General features: G+C 32.7%; 1 protein-coding gene across 2 annotated transcripts in view; it reads right to left on the bottom strand.

Moving 5' to 3' along the window:
* Window positions 1-606: 606 nt before the first annotated feature.
* The window catches only part of Dsb (scavenger receptor class B member debris buster), a 47,040-nt gene continuing 19,952 nt past the window's right edge, over window positions 607-27,694 (bottom strand). For both annotated transcript variants that reach the window (XM_078179352.1, XM_078179360.1), the window contains 8 exons: window positions 5,653-5,744; window positions 5,315-5,475; window positions 4,797-4,935; window positions 4,495-4,698; window positions 3,984-4,128; window positions 3,256-3,510; window positions 2,594-2,712; window positions 607-2,025 (listed from right to left, as the gene is read on the bottom strand). In XM_078179352.1, coding sequence (XP_078035478.1) covers window positions 1,600-2,025; window positions 2,594-2,712; window positions 3,256-3,510; window positions 3,984-4,128; window positions 4,495-4,698; window positions 4,797-4,935; window positions 5,315-5,475; window positions 5,653-5,744 — 1,541 coding nt within the window. In that variant the 3' untranslated portion in view covers window positions 607-1,599. The remainder of the gene's footprint in view (window positions 2,026-2,593; window positions 2,713-3,255; window positions 3,511-3,983; window positions 4,129-4,494; window positions 4,699-4,796; window positions 4,936-5,314; window positions 5,476-5,652; window positions 5,745-27,694) is intronic.

Here is a 27,694-nt window from a genome sequence, read left to right on the forward strand (position 1 = left end):
CGTCATTTTCAACGCCATTTTTACCAATCTTCTCCTAGCAGATATTTTTATGCTGTGCTTTCGCACCTGCTGGAGTATGCATTGTGTGCGCGAACACGAGAAACGCTGTAACATACATTCGAGGACAATATTGTTGTTGAATTAGGGTTGCGGTATTAAAGCTCTCCAGATCTTTAGGAAGTGTTAGCAAAAATTAAAACAAGTTGGAATACTCTAGACCGTGGTCGTTGAAATATTGTAAGATCGGTGGTTTCCGCTTATTAAAATCCTACATGCAATTTTTAATTGAAATTGCTACGTGCAATTGTAATTCAATATGTTAGCATAAAGATGTATTATTGTCTCTAATGCTCTAATTAAAATTTTATTTTAAAACTCCAAAAGTTTATTGATTTTGCCTTATAAAATATAAGAACTAATGTTGCAATTACTGTTCCCAAGTTATTGTGCCTTATGTATCATCAGAATAGTCGCTCGATAAGTTGTGAGCCTTTAAAAAGGATACAATCTTTGACTTTGTAGCTAGTGAATGTTACTATATGTAACATAGGTTACTAAAAACATAAACGGCTATAGTTATTGAACGTAACACTTAATATTTCAGTTTCGAATTTTATTGTCATTCATAATTGCTTTATTATATTACAATGAACATTAAAATCTATGGAAACGCAAAACGACCGTATTATCATCGCCTGCAAGGCGTCACATTGTGCTCGATTCATTCATTTTCTTGTTATAAAATAGCCCTTCAGAATACATTTTTATGTATAATGATTTTTTTTATTATAGATTTCATACATGCAAACATTAAATGGTATTCTAATTTAACTATAAATGATTATCTCAAATAATGCATTTTATCGGTATAAAAATTTAAATCAGCATTTTTTTTCTACAAAATACATATTATTTACTAAAGTAATAGATTGCTCAGTTTGCTTCTATGTTTAATATTAAATATCCTGAGTAGAGTTCAGCGGTCACTAAACTGTGAGTACTCGATATGATATCAGATAGTATAAATACGACATTTAGATGCAAAATGCGAACATTAGATTCTAGTTAACATTTCGCTCAGGAATCGTTTGTGTTAATATTTAATACATAGGATCAACATTGCACTAGATTTCGATCGCGCATGAACCCTTATAATATTTTTGCACCGTGCGTGCCGTACGCTGTAAGATTCATCGGAATAAGTTTTTTTAAGTTCCTTTGATCATTCATTACCCGTTTCTGTTCGTCCAAGCACGATCTATTTCGCACTGCAGTCACCGTCGACAATAATTAGTCCTTAAAGGTGAAATCACAGTTGAGAGATGAAATTCAGCCCTATCGAACGTAATTCGTGTAGAAAACAATTGTAATTTTGCCGGATCCATACAATTGTTCAGATTCATACAATTGGTCCAGAAACTGTTACGCATGTCATCATCCCCCTTCAGGTAATTGAAAAAAAAGACTTTGGTCTACAGTATTAAAAAGCGAGTAAACGCTGAGCGAGATGATCCATCGTCTCGTAACGCAGCGTACATACTCAGCGTATGTATCTCGGGTGTATTATTTATAAAAAAAAGTATAGTTACTAAGATACACCTAAACCCTTATCCTTGTTTCACTGTTATTGTCATTGAGTAACACGTATGAGTCTCGCGTCACTAGCAATCTGTGTTGTCCGTTCACCAGCAACATGGAACCTCTTCTGATCGTTCGTTTACCTAATTCTATTGCTTCGTGGGTGAAGACAGCGTTGTTGTAGACTTTCGCAGAAACGGTGATTATGATTATTATACCGACTAGAATTAATCCATACGAGGTACAGGGCACAGCGATATCGCAGAACGTCGTCGCTAAGTAGATCCACCTGCGGATCGGAGGCGTCAGTTCTTCGACACCTTCTTCCAACCACATAATCGGAAACACTATGTCGGGAAATCTCGACACGACACCGATGTTCGGCTGATGCTCGACTTTCAAGTTCAATTGTAGGCGAACTTTCCCTTCTAACGGGACACCAAGTTTCTATGGAGTAAAAAAAAATAAATATAAACGATTATAAATGTAGTTTAATTTCAAGAAATGAGCTACTTTACAAATTTAACCTTTTGCTGTGTAAAGTATAATCATATCAAATGATTTTTCACATATGACTTTAGAACATATACATATGAAACAATTGGAAATACTACTAAAACTGTACTATAAACAAACAGTTTTTAGTGCAGAAGACACTGTCTAAAGTGGATTGATATAGAACCGCTCAAAAAACTACATTATGATTAAAATATTGTTGAACTCTGAACTACTATAATGTTCTGGCTGTACTCATTTTAAAGAGTAAAATCTATTCTCACGAACTGAACATAAGATATTTTCAGATGGTTCGTCCGCAAAATACAACAGTACAAACATCAACTACTTTTCCATCATTATTCAGGGTTCCTTTAATTTTATGAACTAAAATTATGTGTAAATAATTGGAATAAAATACATTAAATCTATTTAGATAGTATATTAGTATAATAACTAATCTACAATGTTTGCAAGAGCTGTGGCTTATCTTAGCGTACATCGTGTTAATAATGCATACCGATTGAATCTTGAAGTATGTTCCATGGACTTCTTGGTTTGGTTTCAAACCTTCAACCGCATCCAGCAGTTTTGGGTCTGCTTTATAGAAATGTGGGAAGGAAAGATAAACTGGCGCAGCTAAAGCATAAAAGAGATTTCTTTTAAACATCATTTTGTTATAATGAATAAAATTTGTTTAATGGTATGCGATACTTTCCATTACATATTAGAATTAATACATTGAAAATTGTTGTATTAAAAGTATCTAAAAACATAAACCTATTTGCCCGAAAGAATTGTTGTACGTTCGAAATATTACATTTAATAGTACAGTAATGATACAAACAATTATTAAAGGTGCTACTTGTACGTAAAATCTTATAAAATGCGCCGATTGCAATTCGGTGATCAGTTGATGTTCTTTCGGTTTGTTTTCGGGTGTAATTAACTTTAACTTAATTGATGAAGACATAGTAAATTTTATTATTCTTTTATTGTGTTCACTTTTGAATAAAAAAATATAATACGCCTTATTCGATAAATATAAAGATGATTAGGCCCGAAAAAAACTAAAGGCACAGCAATTGGCGAGCCCACAGTAATCGGCTTCATTACTCGATGTTCTTTAAAAATAGATTATCATGAATATTTCCGTATGAATGGAAATCATATAATACTTACTATATTGACAGGGACTAATATTTTGCAGTCCGTCCAATGGACATGTTGACATGTCATCGGAACAAAAACACTCATTCTCTGGAGATGTTTCGTTTGGTCGGTCGAACACAACTTCAAGGGGGGTATAATAATCCGCTTTAATACCTGACTTTTCTGTGGGGCCGCGATATTTTAAGGGCAAAGTGCGACAAATATCTTTATCCCAAAGATGGATGATGTCGTCGCCCGTTAATTCACGTGGTGGAAAGAAAGACCCTATAATTTAATGTTTCATCACTAATAGCACATTAACCAATACATATTTAATTTTTCTTAAATAGTATTTATATTGTCTAAATAAAGAATTTGAACAAACTTTCAAGTAAACTAATGGTTAAAACTATGGATCATAACAATTCAATATTTTACCAATTAAACTTTTGTGGTTTGGTTCATGTTAATATTATTAATAATATCTGTAATACTATTTGAGTTATATCAAACCTCAATATAATTTAAATGAAGGTTATGCAAAAAACAGGATCAAGGTAAAGGGAAATTTCTCAAATTTAATATTTAAATAACTAATAATTGATTTCTTGAATAAAAATAATTATCTATAGTTGTCTTTGAACATGGAAGAGAAGTTTGAAGTAGATCGTAATTATTTATAGAAATTATAAATTTTTATAAAATACTAATACTTACTACACAATAATAATAATACTACACAAGCTATTAATATTTACCTTCCGAAGCTCGAATAGAGTTACAAGGCGCATTTGGCCAGTAGGGTAAACGATCCAATCCGTTTAATCGATTTATCAAACCAAATTCCTTCATATCAGTATGGCCTGTATAAATGGTAGATACTTCGTTTATTGTACCGTTTCTCTGCAATTATACATAGTTTTATTATAATTCATTATTAGACTAAAAAATAATTTTGTACATGCATCATGAATGAAATTTTAACAGTTACTATTTAAGGTAAAATTATTAAAATACGACTGAAAAAAACGTCCACGATTCACTTGTTATTCACAAATATTAACCAGTAGTCATAACACATAATCATGCTTGTCAAACTCGATAACAAGATATTTTTTTTTAAGTAACATTTAATTCGTTCGATCATAAAAAATCATGTTCGGATATTTGTAGCATTCTTTTTTCTGCAAAGGTTCTCCTTCTCAATTGTATTTATTGTAAAACGTCACATTCAACGAACTGTGAATTAATTGTGAATTAATTACTTACTCCAAGCAGAAGTCCCATTTGACTCATAGGCCGTCTTGTTTTTGGAAAGAATTTGTGCGCTATACTAATTAATGGATCATCGTATCCGAAAACAAGTTGTTGAGCAGTTACAGGAACAAAAGATTGCATTTGCAAACCGCTTAAAAACATAGATAAGCCTAGAGTAATAAATCGAGGTAGACTTTTACTCTGCGTTGAGAGAGTCTGGAACGTATAAAACAATTATGGAATACAATACTTCCATCCAAAAAATTAAGGGAAGAGACTTGAATGCACAAATTAAGCAGTGAATTGTTATTTACCAATAGTGGAATATTGGGTACCATTAATTTCATCTCTTTATCCTTTGACAATTCTGGTACAAAGTTTAATATCTTCTTGTGTTGATAACTTACAGTACCATTATTGTGAAACACAATGTTTACTTTCTCCATGTCTTCTCTATAGAATGTTAAAATAATACACAATTCATAAGTTAAACAAAGATGTATGAGTATCAGTGTACACATATATGTGCATATGTATAATATATGATATAAACAATGGCGACACTTAGTCATCTTAAAAGATAGATATCATTAATATATTATCTAATGGACTTTTAATTTTGAAAAAAATATAACATACATTGAAGTATATTTTATCGTAACAATAAAAAAATCATCAAAATAATAAGACATTGACATATCTAGTGGTTAGTAGCGTATAATTACAAACAAAATTACAAGATTGAATTTACTCAGAGCTTTTGCAGTTCTTATAATAATGTGTGCTTGAATGATAATATTTCTTTAATAACATCTAGTGAAAATAAGCATACCTATATACGAATGGTCCAACTTCTTGCAATTTTGGTTTCTCATGAAATTGCAAAAAATTGTCAGTATTCGTTACGTTGAATATGTACACTTTGGTTAACCGTACCACGCCTGGTTTCTGCCAATATTGGAAAGAAAGCGATCCATTCCATAGCCGTAATTGCTGGAAAAGAATAACAGCTATCGTATCGATTCTACTTGATTTAATTTAATCCATTGATAACTATTATCGTTAACTGTAATTGTATTGTCTTTATTCTGTACATTTTTGATATAGTTCATTTATTCACGATTACTGCAATTTATTATTAACGCAACGAAGGTAAGAGATTTGACTTACCTTCAAAATAATATAGTCCACCCACGGTATGCTGCTTAAGATAATGCCAATTACAAGTGTCAGAATTCCTATAAGTATTGCCGAAACTCTTCCTGTAACAGAAAAAAAATCGATTCGAATGCTGTATTAAATATTTCATTGAATAATGTAATAAACATGTAAGTATATGTCTGAGAAGAATATCTATTTCGTTCACTTTAGGTAATACACAGTTGAGGCTAATTAAATCAACTGAAAATAGGTCGCGAACCTCAGACAACCTTGAAACGTTTAATATTTAACCTCTGTTACGATGCGAAATCCTTGGCACAAATAATTTTTTGCATCTAAATTTCGTATGCTGTAATTTTATAATTTTTTGAAGTAATTTCACTGATTACGCGATTGATAATTAGTTTCCAGAAATTAAAGTCAGTATAAAAGAAGTCTACTACAGTTAATTTCAGAAACGTAAATGTATATATGCCTCATTGTGAAGAAAAAAGTTTACTTTGGGTCAAAGATCATGCTCATTCAACTCTTTCGAGTAATTGTGTCACGATTTTTTGTTACATTGTCTATCTATAGTATCTTCTTGAAATGCGAATTGGATATAATGTCAAGGCAATAAAAGTAGGTAATATGCATCGTTATCGTTTTTCACTTCACCGCCCCAACTTTTATTATCCTTGAAGTTTTCAAGAGTAACTACTCACGGGCATGCCATTTTTAGTCAAGCTGTATTTAAAATACCATAATTTTTTACATTTATCGTCATTATTGAATTAAAAATATTTCATTTTGACTTATCGTGCCAATTATTTCGTGGTAAGAGTAAAAGTGTAGCTCCACTGAAATATATGTCGCACACAACACGCGAAACGAAGAAAAAGCAGCAGCAATAAATTATGATGTGAAGCTAATAGCTTTGCATGTTACTAACTACATAACTTGACTTACATATATGGCATAAAAAAAGAGGACTCCAGTTTTTCAGATAAACTGCTTATCCGATCCTAACATCGTTCCACATAGTGAATGGTATGCCAGTAACGTATTTTAAGCTTCGTAAGCATGATTTATACTAGTTAATTCGGTATACTAATTAATTTGGAGTTCTCTGGAGACAGTTTACAACCGTCATCGTGACTGGTTTGATGAAGTCAAAAACACGTGTAGCACTCTTTAATTGTGATCTTTACTACCAGATAAAAGTGTATATTATGATATAAAAACAATTTAGTGTTTCAATTTTATTATGTGTTTTATATGGATATCCGCGTAATTAAGAACATCGTACAATATATGGCATGAATGTATTGTTTTCCGTATTTGGGAACAAGAAACTGCAATGTGCGTTACTGCGACTGAAATGTTCATGTAAAAATTGGCATTGACTGAGAATAAATAAAAATTAGTAGTTGACCTTCGAATAAAAAGTGTACCGGTAACTTCGCAAGGGCCACATGTGGATCTTGCGCAATCTGGGTTTCTCGTGTCCTGTTCGATAAAACAGCTATAAAAAAACGCACACCAAGTTTGGAGGGTTGTGTGAAGAGAAAGCTAAATTAATGGTAGATTTTCGGGACTAATCGTACCTTCAGTTATTAATCCATTACAATGTGAAGACATTTTAGAAGAAATAAATGAAGGATTGTAAAAATAGAGTTTTCAGCTTTAAATATTAATACATTTTTTATGCAATGAAAACTCTTTAAATTGTCAACAATTGTTCGACAATCAGAAACAGAATGTCCCAATACTCTTTACAGTCGTCGTATCTATGATTTTCACAAAATCAAATTGAAGTGGACAATGAATTAATCATTCGTGTAACCGATAATTGTAGACATAATTTCATAAGTAAACGACTGCTGTTGGCATTGAGAAATGTCTTTATTCGATACAGCAGTACTTAACATTGAAAACGACGGAGTATGCTCAAAGGAGTTAATTTAAAATTGATGTAGCATGTACAGGAAGTAGGATGATACGAAGAAAGTACGCAATGAGGATCCATTGATGTAATTACGTTGACCTCGTGTTCTCATTTAAAATTTAAAGTGGAAATATAGGACAGATAATACAGTAGAGACTCTTTCCAAACATTTATTCTTAAAATATTCTAATATTATGGCCTAGTATAGAACTGAAACGAAATTTTTGGATAATATAACGTTTTAGTATCGGTCTATTACAAAAATAAACCTTCTGATTAAAGTGTCTCTACGTACTTACAAAAACAAAACATCTTTTCAACTAATTGTAAATTAAACTTCTAATTTTCACCTAACAGATAGATAATATGTATTAGCAAATGAAAAATGTATTGATGAATTGAAGGAAATGTGATAATTAAACCAGAAATTGGGATGCACTTATGCCACGTGAAAGTTCATAAAATATAAGAAAAATAATAGTTTTATGTTGTCGAAAAACAAGTTACCTTAATTTGAAATTCCATAAGGTTAGAAATTAAATTGTAAATTTGCACAAAGTACTGTAATCAAGTGATGAGTTTAGGATAAGAGATGGATCGTTGTATATAAATTCTAAATACATATACTTTTTAAAAAATTTATTTTTGATAAAAAAGATTTTAATTACGAAACGTCACAATTGTCAAAAAAATTCGTGGAAGGTATTGAAAATCGAAAGGTTTTGTACAAGTAACACGTACAGGATATTTTAATATCTAAAAAACATTTGTTACTTTAACATTGAGTTATAAATAAACTTATATATTTATATATGTAGCAGTTTTTACATTGTATAATGCGAAGCGTATTTGTTTTAAATGTGTAAGGCTCTAAGACGTGAAATCCGGGTTGTAAACGTTCGTTTTTTAAAATATCTTTCGAGAGTTTCACTCTCTATTCAAGGTTGAACGACAGAATTCTAAGAACAGATAATATAAGGTTTAGTCACTCGATACACTTCTTAGGTGATGCTGTAGGGCTTGTCTTTCCACTGAATACATTAGTTTTATAGGACCTTGGATTTTGGAAGAACTTGTTCATCGACCTCACCGAAATATTTCATAACTGACAATTTATATTGATATTAGAGAGCTATTATTCGTTTGCGTAATCATTTTTAATAACACCGTAAAACAAATTTGATCTATAACGTTTGTTATTTTAGAATTTTGAACTCATTTTATATATTTATATATCTTTAATATTAGATAAACATTAGTCAGACACTATAATTTGTTTTATAGTGTCCTTCTTCCTATTAAAATGATTTAATTGAAGATTGTAAGATTGATTTGATCTTATTGTTTTAATTATTTTTACACCTTCACGAACTTTCTCCATTAAAATATATTTGCCATACCTTTGTGCAAGAATCGAGAATAATGTTATCTTTATACAACTTTACTTTGACGATCTTCAGTATTTGACTTATGTGGAAATTTTCAGAATTTAAACATCAAGGCGTATTTCGTCGAAGTTATAGGGATGAATACTTTTAAATAAACGTCATAGCAGTTAGTGTCAGTGCCAAGAACGTCAATATTACATTTCACCACGCGGGAATTCCCCCGACTTTTATATCTCAGAGTCAGAATTTTGTGCAAATGATGTAAGTTTGCACAATCCTGACTCATTCGTGCGTATCGTCATCTCTATTCGGTCAAATGCAAGAGTATTATGTTACAATTGTCCAGCTAGAATTTTTACGGTAACGAAAATTATGGTGCATTCGAAATGAAAATGGTTTCTACCAGCCCGACAAAAGAATACCAAATCACTTGCTGCTGAATAAGAAGCGGTTCAATGGTGTTCGATAATCATCGCTAACCATTACATAATTTTACGATCTCTCCTTTCTCGGAGATCAGCTCTGACCACCTCCGTTAAAATTCGCTTTCTTCATGTGACCTCGGGTAGCTGAGAATATCGAAAATCTGTCAGCGACTTACAGTGAAATTCGTCTTAGTTCATGCATAAGATCAAATCTTCGGGATTTCGTTCATCGATAATTTAACCGCCTGCATTGAATTTTTAATTTCTTGTTGCATACATCTCGGGCATTCTATTAATTACATGCAATCTTTTTAAGGACTTGAGAGAAATTGAGTTTTTATGTAGGCCAATAGACCGTTATTATGAGGATCAGAATGACAGATATCTAAGTGGTATGCAACCGCTATAGATATAGTGTTCGAATACATACATATACATATGTGTACTTCATTACCATGCTTTCTCTCACACTGGTAATTTCATTATCAATTCGATATTATGTCACTAAAGTGATGTTACGTGTATGCATAATTTAACTACAAACACACGTACACGCGGGAAATGTGTTCGAATTCACGAGTTTTAGTAGTTCTGTTATAACTGTTATATCAGTTAAGTATGTAATATTACATTTTAATATCTGATATTAACGTTTCTAGGGATACTGTCACGTATGTGTACGTTTAGTTTTCTTAAAATTATGATTATTCTAAGCGTAAAGAAAATGAGTATCAGTTGAAAAACTATTAATTACAAAATCCTTAAACAATACGGAACAAAAGGTTAAATAAAAAAGAAACAATTAAATAGATTCTTCCCTGAAGAGGTTAATAATTTCAAGACATTAAATTTAAGGTGTCAATATCCTCAGATTTTTTAAATTTTATTCCCATTTATTTTTATTATAAATACATAAAATAGAAATCAATATTTATTTATATGTTCACAATAAATGTGAATCGTGTCGTAATAACTAAAGACAATAATATAAATATTCCAAAATTAAGGAAAGTAATGAAAAATTTGATACTTTTAATCCTAAATGATTGTTATTTTGATAAATGCATTTGTTTAATGCAACAACGAATCTTGATTATTTTTTAAGCTATCAAGCAAATAATATAAATGTATGTCTACGAAAAGTTGGTGCACAGTATGGAATTTGATGAGGATAATCGCGTTGTTTCATAAAAACTGTTCACTCGTCAAGGTTCGCTGAGCGGAAGCTACGTTTGCAATCATGTTTCTTATAATGCAAGGGGAATGATCTCCAAGGAATGGAACGTATAGTTCACTCGATCTTCATTATATCAACCTTAATTACACTAGGAGTACCCATGTAGCAACTGCTTCAATTAGTAATTCTATTCGGGGAAAATTTTGTCAGGCATAACCCAGAATTTAATTAGGTAAGTTGGTCTAAAAATATTTAAAGATAATGTTTAAAAAAGAAATTATAGGTTTTAAAATACTTATATCCACATTTACTTGTATTGTAATAGATATTAAATTAATTTAACATTCATGCATTTAAATTACTTTATGAATAAAAGCGAATAGTATGGAAACAAGAGTATAATATATCTATGTGTATAATATTTAATAATTTCTGAAAATATAAATATACATGCTATATTATCCAACATTTCCATTTGGATCACGTAACTTGATTAGTATAATGTTACAGCTAATGTAAGGGCAAACTCAACAATGTACTCTACGTCGACCTTCAAGACCTTTAATGACCTTCCAAGGTGTTCCTCGAAAAGTATAACTAACATAGAGAATGATGTTCCTGCTTCCCATAGGGCCTCGTTGATGTAATAAAAAGAGTGAAGATATTTCAGGTGAAACTGTTAGGTGACTCACCATCCGTACATATTAGTGTTAACGCAAATCCCTAATAGTGACCAAGGTGGCTGACGTAGCACTATTCAGTCTGCAGAGGCTTTTATGGTAGGGCTCTAGTTGATGTGTTTGGTCATTTGACCATTGGTTGACGTAGGTACGTTTCTGAGAGAGTGTCGAGAAAAAATTGGGTATGATAGGCAACCAGATGTTACGATTACTCGGGAACGAGGTCATTGTTCCTAGCGATCCTGTCTACGGAATGGGAAAGACTAATGATCTATGAATGTTTAATAACTTTTCTGTGTCACCTTATTTCCCTAAAAAGTAATCAATCAAAAGATTTTTGTATTTTCCATTATGTTTTAAAATGTTTCAAGTTGGGGGAAAGACTATGTTTACTTCGTAAATATAATGAACAGCTGCGGAAGAAGTCCATCAAAATCGATGCAGAATTGCTAAAGTAAATAATTATCAAGGTGTTACAATCGAAACCATCGAGTTTGGCGTTGTTCCTTATAAGTTCTGGTAAAAGGACTTATGTTCAACTACATTGTACCTACCCCGAAATGCCAATAAGTCTACCGTGATATTTCTTTCGATTTCAATTTTTAACATACAGTATTTTATTCCGAAAGTTATGGAACTCGAAAGACAGGATGAGACGCTTTGGAGCAGTAAACATTTTGCTGTTTACATTGATTGACAACTCGTTACTGCGTTCCAGTTCGAAACAAAGTATGATAGCCCCGAGTGAGCAAAATGATACGGCATAAGCACGCATATTTATGTTTCTGATCTCATCACAGACGTATTGCGTATACACTACTTTGGTTCTATTCTTTCCCTTCGTGGGAAAAAGGTTGCAAAATCACGCTCTTTATTTAACGATAACGAATGTAAGCAAAGCAATTGTAATGAATGTTGAATGCCATTTTGAAGAATCTAACATATTAATATATCGGTGATACGGTTACGTATTTTCTCACATGCTCGCTTGAGATCATGCACACAGCTGCTCATCAATCGATTGAATACTAGAGTAATTTCTGTTTGCCATTGTTAAAAAACTTTTCAAGGTATGTAAACAAATCTGATATTGCAACGAAAGAATTTAATTAATTAATTAAATAATATAATTAATTTTAGTTTTAATTTATAACTTACCAAAGAATAAATAGTTAATTTTATTAATAAATGGAAAAATGATTTCTCTTACTATTTAAATAAATATTTATTTATTAAATATTTATTATTTATTTATTTATTAAATATTTATTATTTATTTATTTATTAAATGTAAATAACTAATAAATCCTAAGAGTGGCCAGAAACAAAAACTTTTATGTCTTTGATTGAGTGTGCCACTCGAAAATGTATCGTTTTATGTGTTTCCTTCGTAAGATATGTATATAATCTGACTTTCTTAACGGTCTTGCTGCTATCGTGCTATTGAACGTTTGCCTCAAAGCTGGGTTTAGCGCGAGTCATTGTCATTAAGCAAAAACACACAGCACATATTTTAAATATTTTCTACCGTATACTTACAGTCATTTAGGTATTTCTACACGGATTCTCAGAATTGCATTATGACGGTATTCATGTAATATCGATAAAATCTAGTTACTTGTTTTTGTGTCTTCCCCTACAAATATCCCCCTTGTTATAATTTTTTCGAACACATAAGTGCTTTAAGCAAATGTTATTTAATTCGCGTGTTGAAAATGTGCAGCAATGAATCGTTATGTTCGGAATCCTTTCAACACAACTGGATTTGTGCGTACACTAACATTTCAACACTGCCTAGTGTATTATCCCAAATGTGACGAAAAAGGAACAAATATTTACATAATACCTTTCGATTCTTTAAGAAATTATAACGATACAAGAGCAAAAATTAATTCGGAAGGATCGAAGTATTTGCAATAGTTTCGGCAACATTTCCGTCTTATCCTAATAGGGTGTTCCGTACATGCAACTTTTGAAGGTGCATAAACGTATACTATCACGTCTACATATCAAATGACTTCTGGTAGTATCAGCTGATTCTGAGATAGTCATTAATGTGAACTTTCACCAATGGTATTCCGTTACTCTAAAATGTTTTTTATACATTCTTTTCCTATAGCCGTTAAAGAAATGTTGTCTTTATACAAGATCAGTTACTCTCTCTTTATTAACATACACTACGTTAAAAATAATTACTTTATATATTAAACTAAATGTATTAGACTTTCTAATTTGATTTAATAAAAATCATATGCTGTTCATAAATTTCAGTTTAAAAATTATTATTCTCATCGGATAAGGAATAGCTTAAAATTTATCATGCACTTCTTCGCTGTCACGTAAACTCTAAAGAAAACATATTTTAGGCAATTTTATACATGCACAGTAAGATAAAACCATTAAGATTTATTGTTTTTATTCGAATTAATATCTTAATCAACATTGGCTGTCCGTTATCTTTCTATAATTTCCATGTGATAATAACACGTAAACAACTTTCAACGAGGAAAAATGTAAATTATGAAAATGCATGAAAAAAGTAATAAATATATGCACTGCGGCATGTGCATTGTTATGAAACTTTGATGATTCCCTGATGACCACTGCGGCGGTAGTTCCCCACAAAACAAGTGTAATGAGAAATATCCTCAAAGTAGTCATGTGTCATTTCCTGTTTGTCTAGGTAGAAGTACAGTTATCCTTCAATTGTCAGTAAGAAGGTACAAATGCATAATATGCTCGTAGTACTGTTTATATGATTCTTATACTCATAAGGACACAGATTTTTCATTTCAGAGACATATCACTGAAACCATTTTAATCACGTGCTGAGATAATTAAATTATTCCTATCTAATGGATATTAAAAAGTTTATTTTATTTGGAAATCCATTACGGTAAAAATTCGGAACTGACACAACATGCAACGTTTACGACAGAACACAGAATATTGACGAAAAAATAATGACATTTTGACATTCTAAAACACTATACCTACGTTTGGACAAAATAGCTGAAAATAATTTACTGCACGTGACGCCAGTATTTTTCCATCGTTGATGAATAAATTAAGTTTTTTAGAATCTTGCGGAGTTGGGTAACAAATAAAAGCAGAAACTCTCCCGTGTTCTTTGTTCCTTTTCGGACGGAAAAGAATTTATTTCCGCTTCTCCTTGTTTTACTACAAGTCAGTTATTTACACACAACAAACTTTGAGTCATCAAATTATTTTTATAGTATGATCACGTTATTATCTTAATCGAAGTGTAATTTTATTGTTTATTTTATTGTGTTTTGTCGCACTTTATTGTACTTTATTCCACTTGTTACACTTACTCTTCTTATTATTGTCTCTTTATTCGCTCTATCTACTATTTACTTATGTATTATTGTTTATATGATATTGTCAAGATAAATTAATTAGACAATCTTTTTATGTGATCTTAGCGCGTATTATGTATATTACTAATTTAATATTTTATTTGATATCTATTCTATTTACTTCATTTACCGTATTTATTCTATTTATTATTAGCCAATGTTGTCGTTATCTTACTTATTCCAATTTATCCTATTTTATTTATTACTTATGATATTTTAGCGTGAGCTCAATGTAATATATTTATGGCTATCTATAACTAAATAATATCAAGGTCAATATATTTATTAACTAAGTTGTTACTGTTTAGACAAATTGGTATAATTTATTGCAGTGAATAGATGAATCGTAAAAGTTCGTATAACAAGAATTGCTTTCGATAATGACGATGCATTGTCATCATACTATCTGTAGCAGAACGTAACTCGTACAGTTTCCGTTGTTAACAATTAAATACTGTTTTATTATGCTGCGATTATATAAGTGGAGATTATAACATTGACAATTAAGTAACGTTTATACATTTTTCTTTCCGATTATGTACGTGCGTAAAAATATTCATGCATGCAACGTTTGTTATGAGTCTTTGGAGACTCTTGTGCGATAATTGTCTCAACACAGTGCGAAGTATTTTATGGATAGATAAGAGGTTATTCGCCAAATACTTTAATTGGAGCTAATAAAAGTCAACCGGTTTAAAACGATAGAGAAGTTGGGTAAACGCATATGATGGCTCTAGGCGGTTAGTTCCTGCGCAAGGCTGCACTGTTGCGTTAGTTTTTCTTCATGGTCTGAAAACTGCTATTCTGACAACGATAAGCAGGAAATATACCATGTTTTATTCTAGTTTATTTATTATTTGACGAACTGCGGCGAGATGCAAGGATATATATTCGATTCGACCAAATTCATGTGATCGTCACATTTTATTCGTCAATTAATATTTATGTACTTGATAAGTTTGGAAAGTTTGAACATTATATTTAAAGGGAAATGATTGATCGCATTCTCTTAAGTTGGAAAATATACGATGAATTTCAATTACTTCACCATTCGTTTTATACCCCGATAAATACGTCACTATTTGCCAGCATTGAACTATTTTTTTACGTTATCTTACTTGAATTTATGAGACTGAAACCGTGAAACGATTTGATCTAGACAGTGCAACGTGCGTAATAAATGATGTACACGCAATCTACTTTTACAAGAATTTCTTAAACGCTTGAACCCTCGAAACTTTCTATGGTTGATTTCTTAATATTTCCCGTCTAAAGTTTCCGTTTCAGTGAAAATGAATGAGCGGAGGAAATGCGAATATTATTTAAACGATATTAGTGCGCTAGTGATAATGGCTTTTCAATACAGGCTTTTACTAAAGCTTTTTTAAATTAAATTAAGCTATAGTCAATGTTTCACAATAATTTTACATATATTTGTACAGAAAGACAAGTTAAAGCATGAACTAGTGATCTTTTAAGTAAATACATACTCGGTTTCGTATGTATAAAGGATGAAGCATTTACCAGAAATAAAAATAAATTGCCAGATCAATATATCATATAAATTGCCTATATCTGGCATAAATTGCCAGAAATAAATTGCCTTATAAACGTTTGAAATACGTATGCACATAAGCAGTAGGTATTTACAGAAAACTTTGAGTAAAAGGAGGAAGATTTATACGTGCTTCGAAAGGAAACCAAAGTAAAAAAAACTTTGACTAACTACTGCAAGGTCATCTATGCAGTTAGTTATGATATAAAAGGTCGTTTAATTTGTGTTGACGCGAGCTACAGTAATATGAAGTAAAAATTCTTCCGTGCAATTTAATAAAAATGAAGATGGCCTTGATTTTTTGGACTAAAACGTTTTTCCTGAAATTTTTGACGATGCCATCTGTAATTGATCAGAAACTGATTAACTTCAGTTAGGAACATGTCACTTTGGAAATGCCACACACTGTTACGTTCCAACTCATGTTCGTTGTAGCAACGTATACATTTTTTCGTATACTTCGTGTCTCTCGAAATATTTTAGCATTGCACTTTCAATCCGTCACACTGTATATTGCCAACCAGAAGTTGCAATAAATTTTACTTCAAAATTGCACGTTCTGTACGTGAGGTTTCCTTAAAAATTTATCTTACTGCCTCGTTCGCGATACTGTCGATGCCCAATTGGAAGTGAAACCATAACTGGCAATCATCGCTACGTTCCATTCTAGAGGGTACTATCGACTACGATGACTACCATCACAGGTAACAAACACTTTAAGTAACGGTTCCATGGGAATGAGCCGAGGAAAATAACTATATCGGCATTGTGAAATTTGTTGAAGTACAGAAGATGCCTATATCATCTATTTGCAAATATACATTGTATGATGTTTTACTATCCAAAATATGAAATAAAAAGAAGATTAAGTGGCACCATATCTCCGCGGTAAACAGTTAAAATCCACTTTAGTAAAGTAGAATTTAGTAGTTCACCGAAGTAAACTAATCGGATCGTGACGATATGCGCTCTTGGTTATCCAGAGTGTAAAAATGGAACGTGTTTAGTCACAATGAGCATTTGATAAGTGCAACTTGTTTTGTATACTTGGATAATTGATATATGCATTGATACGAGAACCATGCGATCAATGCCGTATGATTAATATGGCAAGACGCTTTCAAATAATTTAACGAAACTATGTGAAGAACAAAAGAAGTTGTATGTATACAGCAATCTAACAAACTATTTGTACGGCATATGCTAGTTATACATTTTGTTTCCACTTTGTAAGTACATATATCTTCAGTAGTTCCCTCTAAAATAACGATTTATCCTTATAAGTAAAGTTCTATAAAAGTATTGGTAACAGTTCTATATGCATGCTTAAGACGTACATTGCTTAGAATATAGAATCAAAATAGATTTAATTAACGAACAACCGTCGAACAATTGTTTCGCTTATAAATATTTTTGTTATTCTATTTCTTTGTATTTCGATTGTTCCGGTACAATCACACATTTGAATTTTGAAGTTAATAAAAAGATTAACAAGTTTCTTGCGGCATCGACCTTATGTAACCTGTTATTCACGCTGTGTTGACTGCCGGTGGCCCATGAACGTGCACCTCCTTATTTAACAAAGTACGAAATATGTAGTCTGAAGGCGAAGTCTAGAGTGGGTCATCGATGATTGGCAAAAAACCTGAGAGCCGAGAAACTTGCAAATAGAGTAATAACATTCCAGTTTGACCCTAATCTCTGTGAAATAGAAATCTCCTTTTACTTAACAGTGAACAGCACAATCTAAGACGATCCATATGCAACGGTATATCTCAGTAATCCTTCTATTATTTGGAAAGCTATTTTCCTAACTGATTCTAACAACGTGGAGGTTCTACCGTCTTCTAACTTGGATGGACAACATGCGAGATAAAATGTGATTTCTAAACGTTTTTAAAATAAATGTACCACAGTATAATATGTAATACAATATTTACATATATTTATATAAATATGTATTATATATTATATATTTATTATTTAAATATATACAATATTTATCTTTTAATACCCGACGAATTAACGAAATCATGAGGTCGGTAGGATAATGTAATAACTCGGGGCGGTTGATGTTGCATATTCCAATATTATCTCATCGGTACGATTACCCAATGGCCGTTGAAATACGTAATATCGAAAACGTGACAGAGCCAGTCAAACGGACCAAAAATGCTGCGCTACACTGGACCGTGGACCGTGCTTCTGCCAACGTTTTTCTGAACGGTGCTGTGAGTGAAAGTGATCTGGAAATTGTATTGGTGCGTGCACGTACGCGTGAACCCCTCGGTTTCGGCGTATGCGCAACTTTATACATCATAAATAACGGCGTCCACGTTTTGCAACCCACCACTGGTAAAAATGTTTGGACAGGTGCGGTTTTGTAACCCTGACTGCATTCCGATGGAAGGGTCCAATGACGGTCAGGTACGAGAGCTTCGCGAGAGACCTGAGATTAACGAGGTGGAATTTTTGCTCCACGGGAAAAAAACGATCATTATTGTCATTACACTTTTCCCGTACCTTGATGGATATAAAATCATTTCCATGTGGTGCAGCAACTTCAGTTTTCTTTGAATGCATAATGAACTTTGCGTTTAGGCAAACAGTTTGTGGCAATAAATTCTACACAATTGTTATTTAAACTATTTTTTCATGCACGTATGCGTATAAATACGCGTAGTACATTCATATGTAATTAGCATAATCCAAGATGAGCAAAACACAACGCGATTTATCGTGATAATTCGTTGGTAGATGAACGATAAATGAAGTGAAAGTATGGTATGATAAAAAGATAACAGTAGCATTCAAATATGCACATGCAATCATAAAACTTGTTATGTTAAATTGTTATTATAAAAATTGTTATTATGTTAAATACGGGATAAGAATACAGTGTATTCTAATCAAAGCAAATCAGTGTCTCGTAACATCAATTTTATCAGTACACGATAAATCTTAATTTACTATATAAATATTATGTTCCGGCAAAAGTTTTTCAAACTTTTCATGTTGTAATCATTTAAAATAATAATGCTGTGCGCATGCTGCATACATCACGTTAAAGCAAAGAGTGTCTCTTTTGGCAGAGCACATGTTGTTTTTCTAAAAAAATGCTTTTAAATTGGTTGAAATGATTTGAGTGTTACTTTGTAAGTAAAACAATGCTGAATGAAACCATGTAAACGCGCTAATTACACTAATGCTGCCATTGGACAAGGTCTCTAAGCGATGAAAGTTGTACACATAACGAGCAATTTTAATGAAACCAATTATATTTACGTAATTCTTCCATCATAGAGGACACCTTACAGTGCTCTGTAGTTACTATAATGCATCTCCTATATATGTAATAAAGAAATACAGAAGACGCGGCAGGGTCAGTGCTTTTTTCTAACATAATTACTGTCATTTTATTAGGGAAGGACATCTAATGAAAAAATAAGAAATTAGAATAATGCCCTTGATTCAGTTAATGACTTTGTTTGAGTTTTTGAATGCCGTGTTATATAATTATTTACTTTGTAATTTTCAACAGATAAATTTTTCAATTCTTAAATGTTAATAATATTATCAATCAGATGATCTTCAAGAATATTTAAGTTTTAATATTTAACCCTATAAAAATTACTGGCCATGATCTACAAAAGGATTCAGTCCATCGATTTTAGTGATCTTGAAATACATTGCCAAGGTCAATATTCTTATGGAATTTTCTTTCCTTTCTTTATTCCTTCGATGTACATATAATATATGATTCTCATTACACCACCTATCGAAGGCATCTCATAGCAGCCAAATATCTCGGAAAACGCGAAAAATATCCTAAACTATTTGAAAAAAATTGTAGCGTATCAAAAAGGACTTATTGTACCGTTATGAATATGAAATTGCGATGACGTTGGAAAATCTCTCAGAAGTTAACTGTAAATACAACTGAAGTTTGATCAAATTAATGGAAGCGTCTCAGAAAATATAAAAATATGCACAGCGTCAGATTATCAAATATCTGGTAGATCAAAGCAAGGCAATCCATCTTATAAAGAAAAAAGTTGTTCATAAGATCCACTTCGGGAACCTGTATCAGTGTTATTTTTTTTTGTAATATGCATACTCTTTGCACCTTTTTGCATACTACATGTGAAATGAAATTAAAAAATAAAATCAGATTTTTTCATTTGACAATTTGTCTTCCAGAAAATCGTGTTTGAAAATCTGGTGAATGCACATGCTACTAATTAGAAATCGGTTGACACACGTCTGGCAATACATGATGGCTATTCAAAATGATTGAAAACCTTTGAAACGAGACGTGAAACGAATAAAATGTTATCCACTATTTAGCTCATTCTAAGATAAAGATTTATCTCATACTGACAACATTTTCCTCCTCGATTAGGTCCGTACTACTAATTTAGTAAGGAGCATTTAGCATCCGTGCGTACGGGACAAACGACTTTCAATACATTTTTTAGTTTCAAATGATCGAATTTACCAATTATTTTTATATTCCAATGCATTTCTGAGGTATAAATGTTGCAATAGTGAAACCGAATAAAGTTTATCCATTACAACGTCAGAAAAAACTGGATAAGTGACTTGCAGGGAACGTGTTTGTATCCTTCAAGAATTAAGTTTAGGTTACGAAAACAGGTAGGCGATCTAGCAGGTGCCAGGTCAAAACCTGCATCCTTGAGGTGATTAAAACCTTGCATTTAAACGTAGAATAACATAGTATTTCCATTCAATGCATCAAACTGTACATTTGATATGCACAAAAGATTCCCGTATTTCCTTTTTTTACTTGGGAGATTGCAATAGCTTCCAATGCGGCCTTTACGCTATAATCGATCAGTGCTAATATACACATTCGCGCCTTCTCACCCGAACGTGATAAATCATTCTTGAAAGAGAACGTATTTTCTAAACGCGTACAGAGAAGCAAAAGTGTATCAGTGACTATACGCACATTAGAGAAAGTAACGATCTACGCGTGTAGTTTATAGTTTCGAATCGAACGTTGTAAAACTAACTTTCTGAGATCAATTCACGTGGTGGTCTCACTTTTCTTGTAGGATCTAAGTTTTTTTTTTATTTAACTGGAAGTAACTTTCACCATGGATGGTGAAAATTTAGCAGACACACACTGAATTCCAATAGAGATGTTAATTGTTTTCTATAAAAACGGAAAAGATAGAGAGAAATTCCGACTGTTTACAAGCTAATTTACTAATGAAACGTAATTAGCGGATCCGCTTAGTACTTCGTGCGCTCGCGTGTGATACCAGTCCATTTTACTCGTTGTTAGCGAGGTTCATTCATTACGATCTTGATTATTCGCATTATGCAATCATCGGAATGCAGAGGAATAATCATGTATGCATCATTCATAAACTAATTTTGAGCTACGGTTGCACTCGAGCCGCAATGATAACGGGATTGAGTGATGAAAGATGAGAGACGTGCGGCTTTCCACTTCCTACGTTCACAGAGCGTTCTTCAACGCTGGCAGGCTGCTGTCAACTAAGCATATACGTAGATGAAGACAAATATAATCTGTTTCTCTCTACGTTAGATTAATTATCAATACCGTTGTTTTCATCCGTGTTATTTGAACCTTCGCAACAGATACCCAAGAAGATACATGAATGTAATCTTAATGAATCGCAAAATCAAATCGTCGTTCTAACATCATGTTGAATAATTTCAATGAAAATAAGAACAATATTTGAGACACTTTCACTGTATAAATACATTTTTAATGGTAAATCCAGTTAAAAATCTATGTATCTCAAATCGGGTGAAGCAAAGTTATCCGAACACTAAATTATTTTACTTAAATTACCGTTATTGAAAACTGACTTTAGAGCCCATTATAAACAAACCTAAAAATCGATAAAATAATTTTTGTTTTCAGATGAAATCTGTTTCTAAAATAACTGATATTTATAAGAAAAATTGTGGTTACTTGCTCGTCGATTAACGATTATATGATTACGAAGTGTTAATAACATTCATTTTCTACTTTCTACTATCTTTAACAGTCTATCAAATTCAATCCTCTTATTATTTCATCCAGACTTCTCTTTTTCTGTATTCAGATATAACCAGTAATTTAGTCGAGTGGCGAGTGTATGGACATAACATCTTAGTCGAGTAATTTATTAATACAATTTAGTCGAGTAGACTCCCCCGCTACTTACTGATAACAAATGTAATAAAAACAATGAAATAAATAATAATACTATATAAGTATTAAATACTATATAAATAATATTAACAATATTGGACGCATTTGTTTAGTGAAATTCATTATTTATTTATTTAGCCAATCTTTGCTTCTAGTAAAATTTAAACCATGTTTTTACTGGTATTGTTCATTGGTAATTCCAGAGCTCATCAAGGACACCTTTTTGCGTAGATGCCGTTTACTAGTAAGTAGTTGCTCCACTAAATTACTGGACTTGCCTGAACAAGGTATTATGGACATTTGAAGCGAAGTAGCACTCGTCGATAGGCGCAAACTGTTGTAAAGTATGTTGCCAACGGCAAGCTCTATCGAAAGAGATAGGTGTGTAATTGGAATTGTTGTCTGCAATCTCTCTTCCGTTTATTTTCTTCTTAACACATTCGAATCGGGTAACGAGAATTCTCGTTTTAAAAAGAAAAACTTTGTCGCCGGGAAACGAGAATTCTCGTTTTAAAAAGAAAAACTTTGTCGCCGGGAAACGAGAATTCTCGTTTTAAAAAGAAAAACTTAGTCGCCGGGAAACGAGAATACTCGTTTACCTATATGTTAGAATATCTTGACATTACTAAAATACCCCGATTTATATGAAAATTTAAAGAAAAATATCCCGATGCAAACGTGTTAAGAGCATGGAAATAAAAAAAAGATCTGAGTAATTTTAATGAGATCTTAATGCAAAATAAAAATGTTGTTGAGTTATTGTATAAAGCAAGAATGAAATAACAATGTATTTTTTCACTTAATAGTTTTTATCAATTAAAAGTAATGTAATAATACTCTTGAATTCTTCTAATGTTTTCATTATTTTGTATTTCTCTTGTCAATTTTTACAATAAATGCATAAAATGCGCAGTCCAGTGGCAACTGTTTAAATGCTATAGCTTGAACAATTCAAAAGGGTTTTGCATTAAAGACAAAAGACATGATGATTTGGAATAAAAATAAGTCTACTTTTTAATATAGCATCGCTTATCAGTTGATTACGCTCGCGTGTGTAATTTTTAGTCTACAGGAAAACATTTTCGAAAGTCTAGGTTATACTTATCATATTACGTCGCGCTCAAGAAAGTCTTGTATAGATACATACACATGTAGCCTATTTGCGAACCTGTACTGTATCTCTTTCAAGTTCACACGACCGCCGGGTATGATTAAATTTTCTTCTACGTGGTTGGTTTATCGAATTAATTGTAAAGTAACCATTAAACTTGGTGTCTCCTAGATGTCCTTTCACTTCAGCCATGGTTCAAGTATACATAACTTTACAAGAAATTGAAGAATTCGCATTCTTCTTTTAAATAAATTGTGTCGAAAACTATACGTATGGAATATTTATTTCAATTTAAAAATCCAAATTGCTTGTGTTATAAAATACCCAAATAATTATTTCACAAAATGCTTTTCATAGATAAGCTCTCGGTATGAATGTAGTTCCATTTAAACGCATTCATTCATCAAAGCTGAAGAAATACAACTTTACTATTATGACTTAGAGGAGTCGATTATGTACGCTTTCCTGCATTTGCAGTAGGTGAAATGCGAAATGTTCATCAATCAAACGATACTTTAATGAACGGTAATATACGATAACGTGGGTTGGAGTGCAGTGGGTCAGTGGAACAAGTGTTAGAACGCAGGTCACCCCACTATTATGGTCTGCGCGTCTTTCCTGTTGGTCCCTTACTATCGCAAACATCCTGAACGGTTACAATCCGCTGATCCCACCATTCGCGGGGTACGGTGTCACAGGTGGTAACGGAGATTGGATCCGTTCTCTCGAAACTTTTCGATCGAGCCGAGAGAAACTCGCGGCGATGGCCGCGACTCGCAACTAATCAGTCTGGTATGGTAAAATTGAGAAGAAGTAGAAAGGTACCAGCGACATTGAAGGTGCCGTTTGAACTGCTACTTTTTAATGAGGCTAAATTACTGTACGGTAATTTCTCTCGAATATATCATTAACATTAAGGTTAACACCTGGCGACGGGATCTAAGATATCCTTTTCCAAAATAGTTTTAAAACTAATAATTATTTACATAGATAACTTAGTAAAATAATTTGCAGACTTTTTTTATTTGACATTAATTACTTGTGGAACTTTGTTCGAGTACTATGATATAATTTAGTAGCAAACGCGCACCTTGCTAATTCATAAACATAGTGTCTTTGCATTATAACTTTGATTGTGCAAACTTATTACTTTGATTGTGCATTTAAAAACAATATTTTGTCGAACATATGCATTTATATTTGCATATAAAACACATAGATATTTTACATTAACACTATTCTCCTTTGCATACAATTTGTATACCTCGATAAAGAATTGTGTCGTTTCTCTAGATACCGAAAGCAGTAATAAACACTTAAATACCGTTTAGTTTTTTCTTTTGCTTCACCTTTGTTATGATGTCAACTACTCCATGGGCTGTGCAATACCGCAAAACATTAAGCGTAAGGAAACTATTATTTCAAGTTCACTGAAAGAATGTTCTATATCGGCAATCAAGCTTGCTAGTTGAAACGGCACTTGAGCTGAAACGAGGTAACAAGTGCATTCCTTACGATGGAGAAAACGAGAAGTTCTTACGATAATTCAAGTTTCTCTAGAAGAGTTAAGAATTTCTTCCTGATCTCGATGCAGGAAGAAGGAAGGAAGTATGATTATTCCGGGGTAAAAGGAAGCAGATATGTATAGCTTCGTAGAAAGTTTTCTACAAACGTTCCCTATATGTATACGCATTTCACATTGATCGTGACTGTATTTTCTAAATTTTAGATTTTATCTTTTGAGCAGTTCAATTTCATAGAAGGGTTCTCAAAGGTCCGTAACTTAGCCTCGTGTTTTCATTTCTGTCATTAAAATCGTGTATCGCGCGAGGTCGTTGAACTCGTCTCGTCACGTCCTGTCTTTTGCGTAGAAAACGTACGTGCACCGCGAGCGGTTTGAAAAAATTCAGCTGATCTTGAAATCGCCTTAACGCCTTCACTTGGGTGAGTTTCACCGGCACATTCCGACGAGCCCCACCATTTCCTTTAATCCCCCGGTAGCAGGCTTTCCAATTCGCTGTATTCTTTGAAATACGAACATACATGATTACTCGTTCCTATAATTTATGTCTTTTCGGTGCGTACAATTGTAGTATAAATCATAATTTCTATTTAACGTTGCGGAAAATTCTAATTTTCATGTTTCCATAATTTTTCATTTTTAAGTGATTGCGTCGCTTATCAACTGGACGGAAGCTAACGACACGAGACCGACCTATTTTTCTTTGACACAGTGTACACAGCGCGATGGTAGTAGAGTAGTTTACATTTGCTAACACACTTTCATCTCTATTTCCTGTAGAAAATAGAAAAAGGAAATCTACCAGACATCGGTGATATATATGTTATGTCTCTTAAAGATTGCATGTACAACAGGTCAAACCAAACTTCACCTTCTATGGAAAAAGAATAAAGACACTCTGTAGGAAACGATACCAACTGTATTACACATGATGTTGACACATTTTTCCAGGGCTTTAATGCTGCTGCAAAGATATTATTAACGTGTGTAACGAAATATTACATTTTTTATAAAATAATATACTATAGTTTATCTACATTAGTAATACTCCATTGTCAGTCTCGACTTTTCTTCACTGTTTGCATAATATTCCAAAGACGAAATGTCACCAAGAAATTTTAATGAGCTATTTCAAGAAGCACAAAACAGACTTCAAAATTACACGTCGTTACAAAACTGGTTTTTTTTTTTTAAACTCTGGTGAGAAATAAATACACGTTGTCCAAAAAGGATACTCGTGGATCGAATGTAGGATAAATTAAATGTTACGAAATATTTCAGGTGTTTATCATACCGGAGTAAAACTGGAGTATATAGGAATTTATGTACCGGTAACAGTGTTACGTAAATGTTGGTCACTACTGTTCTGATATTCTTTGAACTGAGAGTGAAGGTTGTTAATTACACGTGCACACATTCCTCCTAATATCAGTGTCAGTTTAAAGGCTATATTATCTTCCAATGAATCTTATTCTGCAGATAACTCCGCCCCGAAAATGATAGTGCGGTTTAATCCGGACACACAGTTGGGTTTTCCCTTCGCGAAACGACCTTACGTTACGAACTGCTTCAATAGCTTGTTCTAATGTGCAACAACATCTTGCTAAAACCATGCCTCTACTGTAAACTCTGAACTACTGTGGACTCCAAACTACTGTAGACTGAAGATACGCTTTTTCCACGAAGATTGTCTTTCTGAATATTACATGTGTACATCCCTACGCGAATTTCAATCCCACCCCCAGTAGCTGGTGACCGCGTTGGGTCATCCTCCAACTATCGGTTGTCACACGAATATTTACAAGAGACTGGTAAGTGAAAGTTGGGAATGATAAGTAGCTCGACGCTATATTGCTTAACACGTATGGAAGGTCTGGTTAGCGAGTGTCGCAGACGAGGGTGCCTAGAAACCTTTGTTAACCATCTTTAGCCCTAGATCAGTACTCCCCCATATACCATAAAAAGGTAAATCTATCATTTTGTTATAAATAAACTGACAATTTTAGTATGTCTCCGGTTTTTAATAAGAATTTTTGGAGTTGTAGAAGTCGATGTACCAATGAAAATTTCGTAATTCGTTTTCCCTATATTGTTCGAAGTTCTTCAGTTATTATGGTCATAACATTATGACATAAAACGTTTTAGAAAACCATGACACGAATAGTATCACAAATATCAACATAAAACAACCCGCATTACGTGCACTTAGTGAAAACAAATCATGTTATACTTTTTAAACAGTTGTAAACAATACTTTTAATACGGTAGTACATTGTGCATTGTTGTTTAAGGTCGTGTACGATTGTAACTCATTTAATCTACCACGTCACGAAGAATTACGAGATTTTCATTTGCGCATCGAATTCATAATGCAGACATAACTTCTATGTCACTATTAGAATTGTGATGCCAGTGCGCCTTTTACGTCGCACCATCATTCCGTTTTCCCTCACTATTTCTCTTTACGGCCAGGAGAGTTCGGAGTTCGTCCTGCGCCTTAACAGTGATTGACATAATCATGAGTCGCTAGCATCCAGCCGTATAGACACGGACGACGAAGTACCGTTTTGTAATTTCATCCCGAAGAGACGTTTGTTTTTCTCAGAACTAAAACGTTCAATGTTCTATGGATTTTTATGGATTTCTACGATTCGTTGAGACATTAAATGTCGAAAAATATTACAGAAATTAAA

Source organism: Augochlora pura, chromosome 1 (genome assembly GCF_028453695.1).
Source record: "Augochlora pura isolate Apur16 chromosome 1, APUR_v2.2.1, whole genome shotgun sequence".
NCBI lineage: Eukaryota > Metazoa > Arthropoda > Insecta > Hymenoptera > Halictidae > Augochlora > Augochlora pura.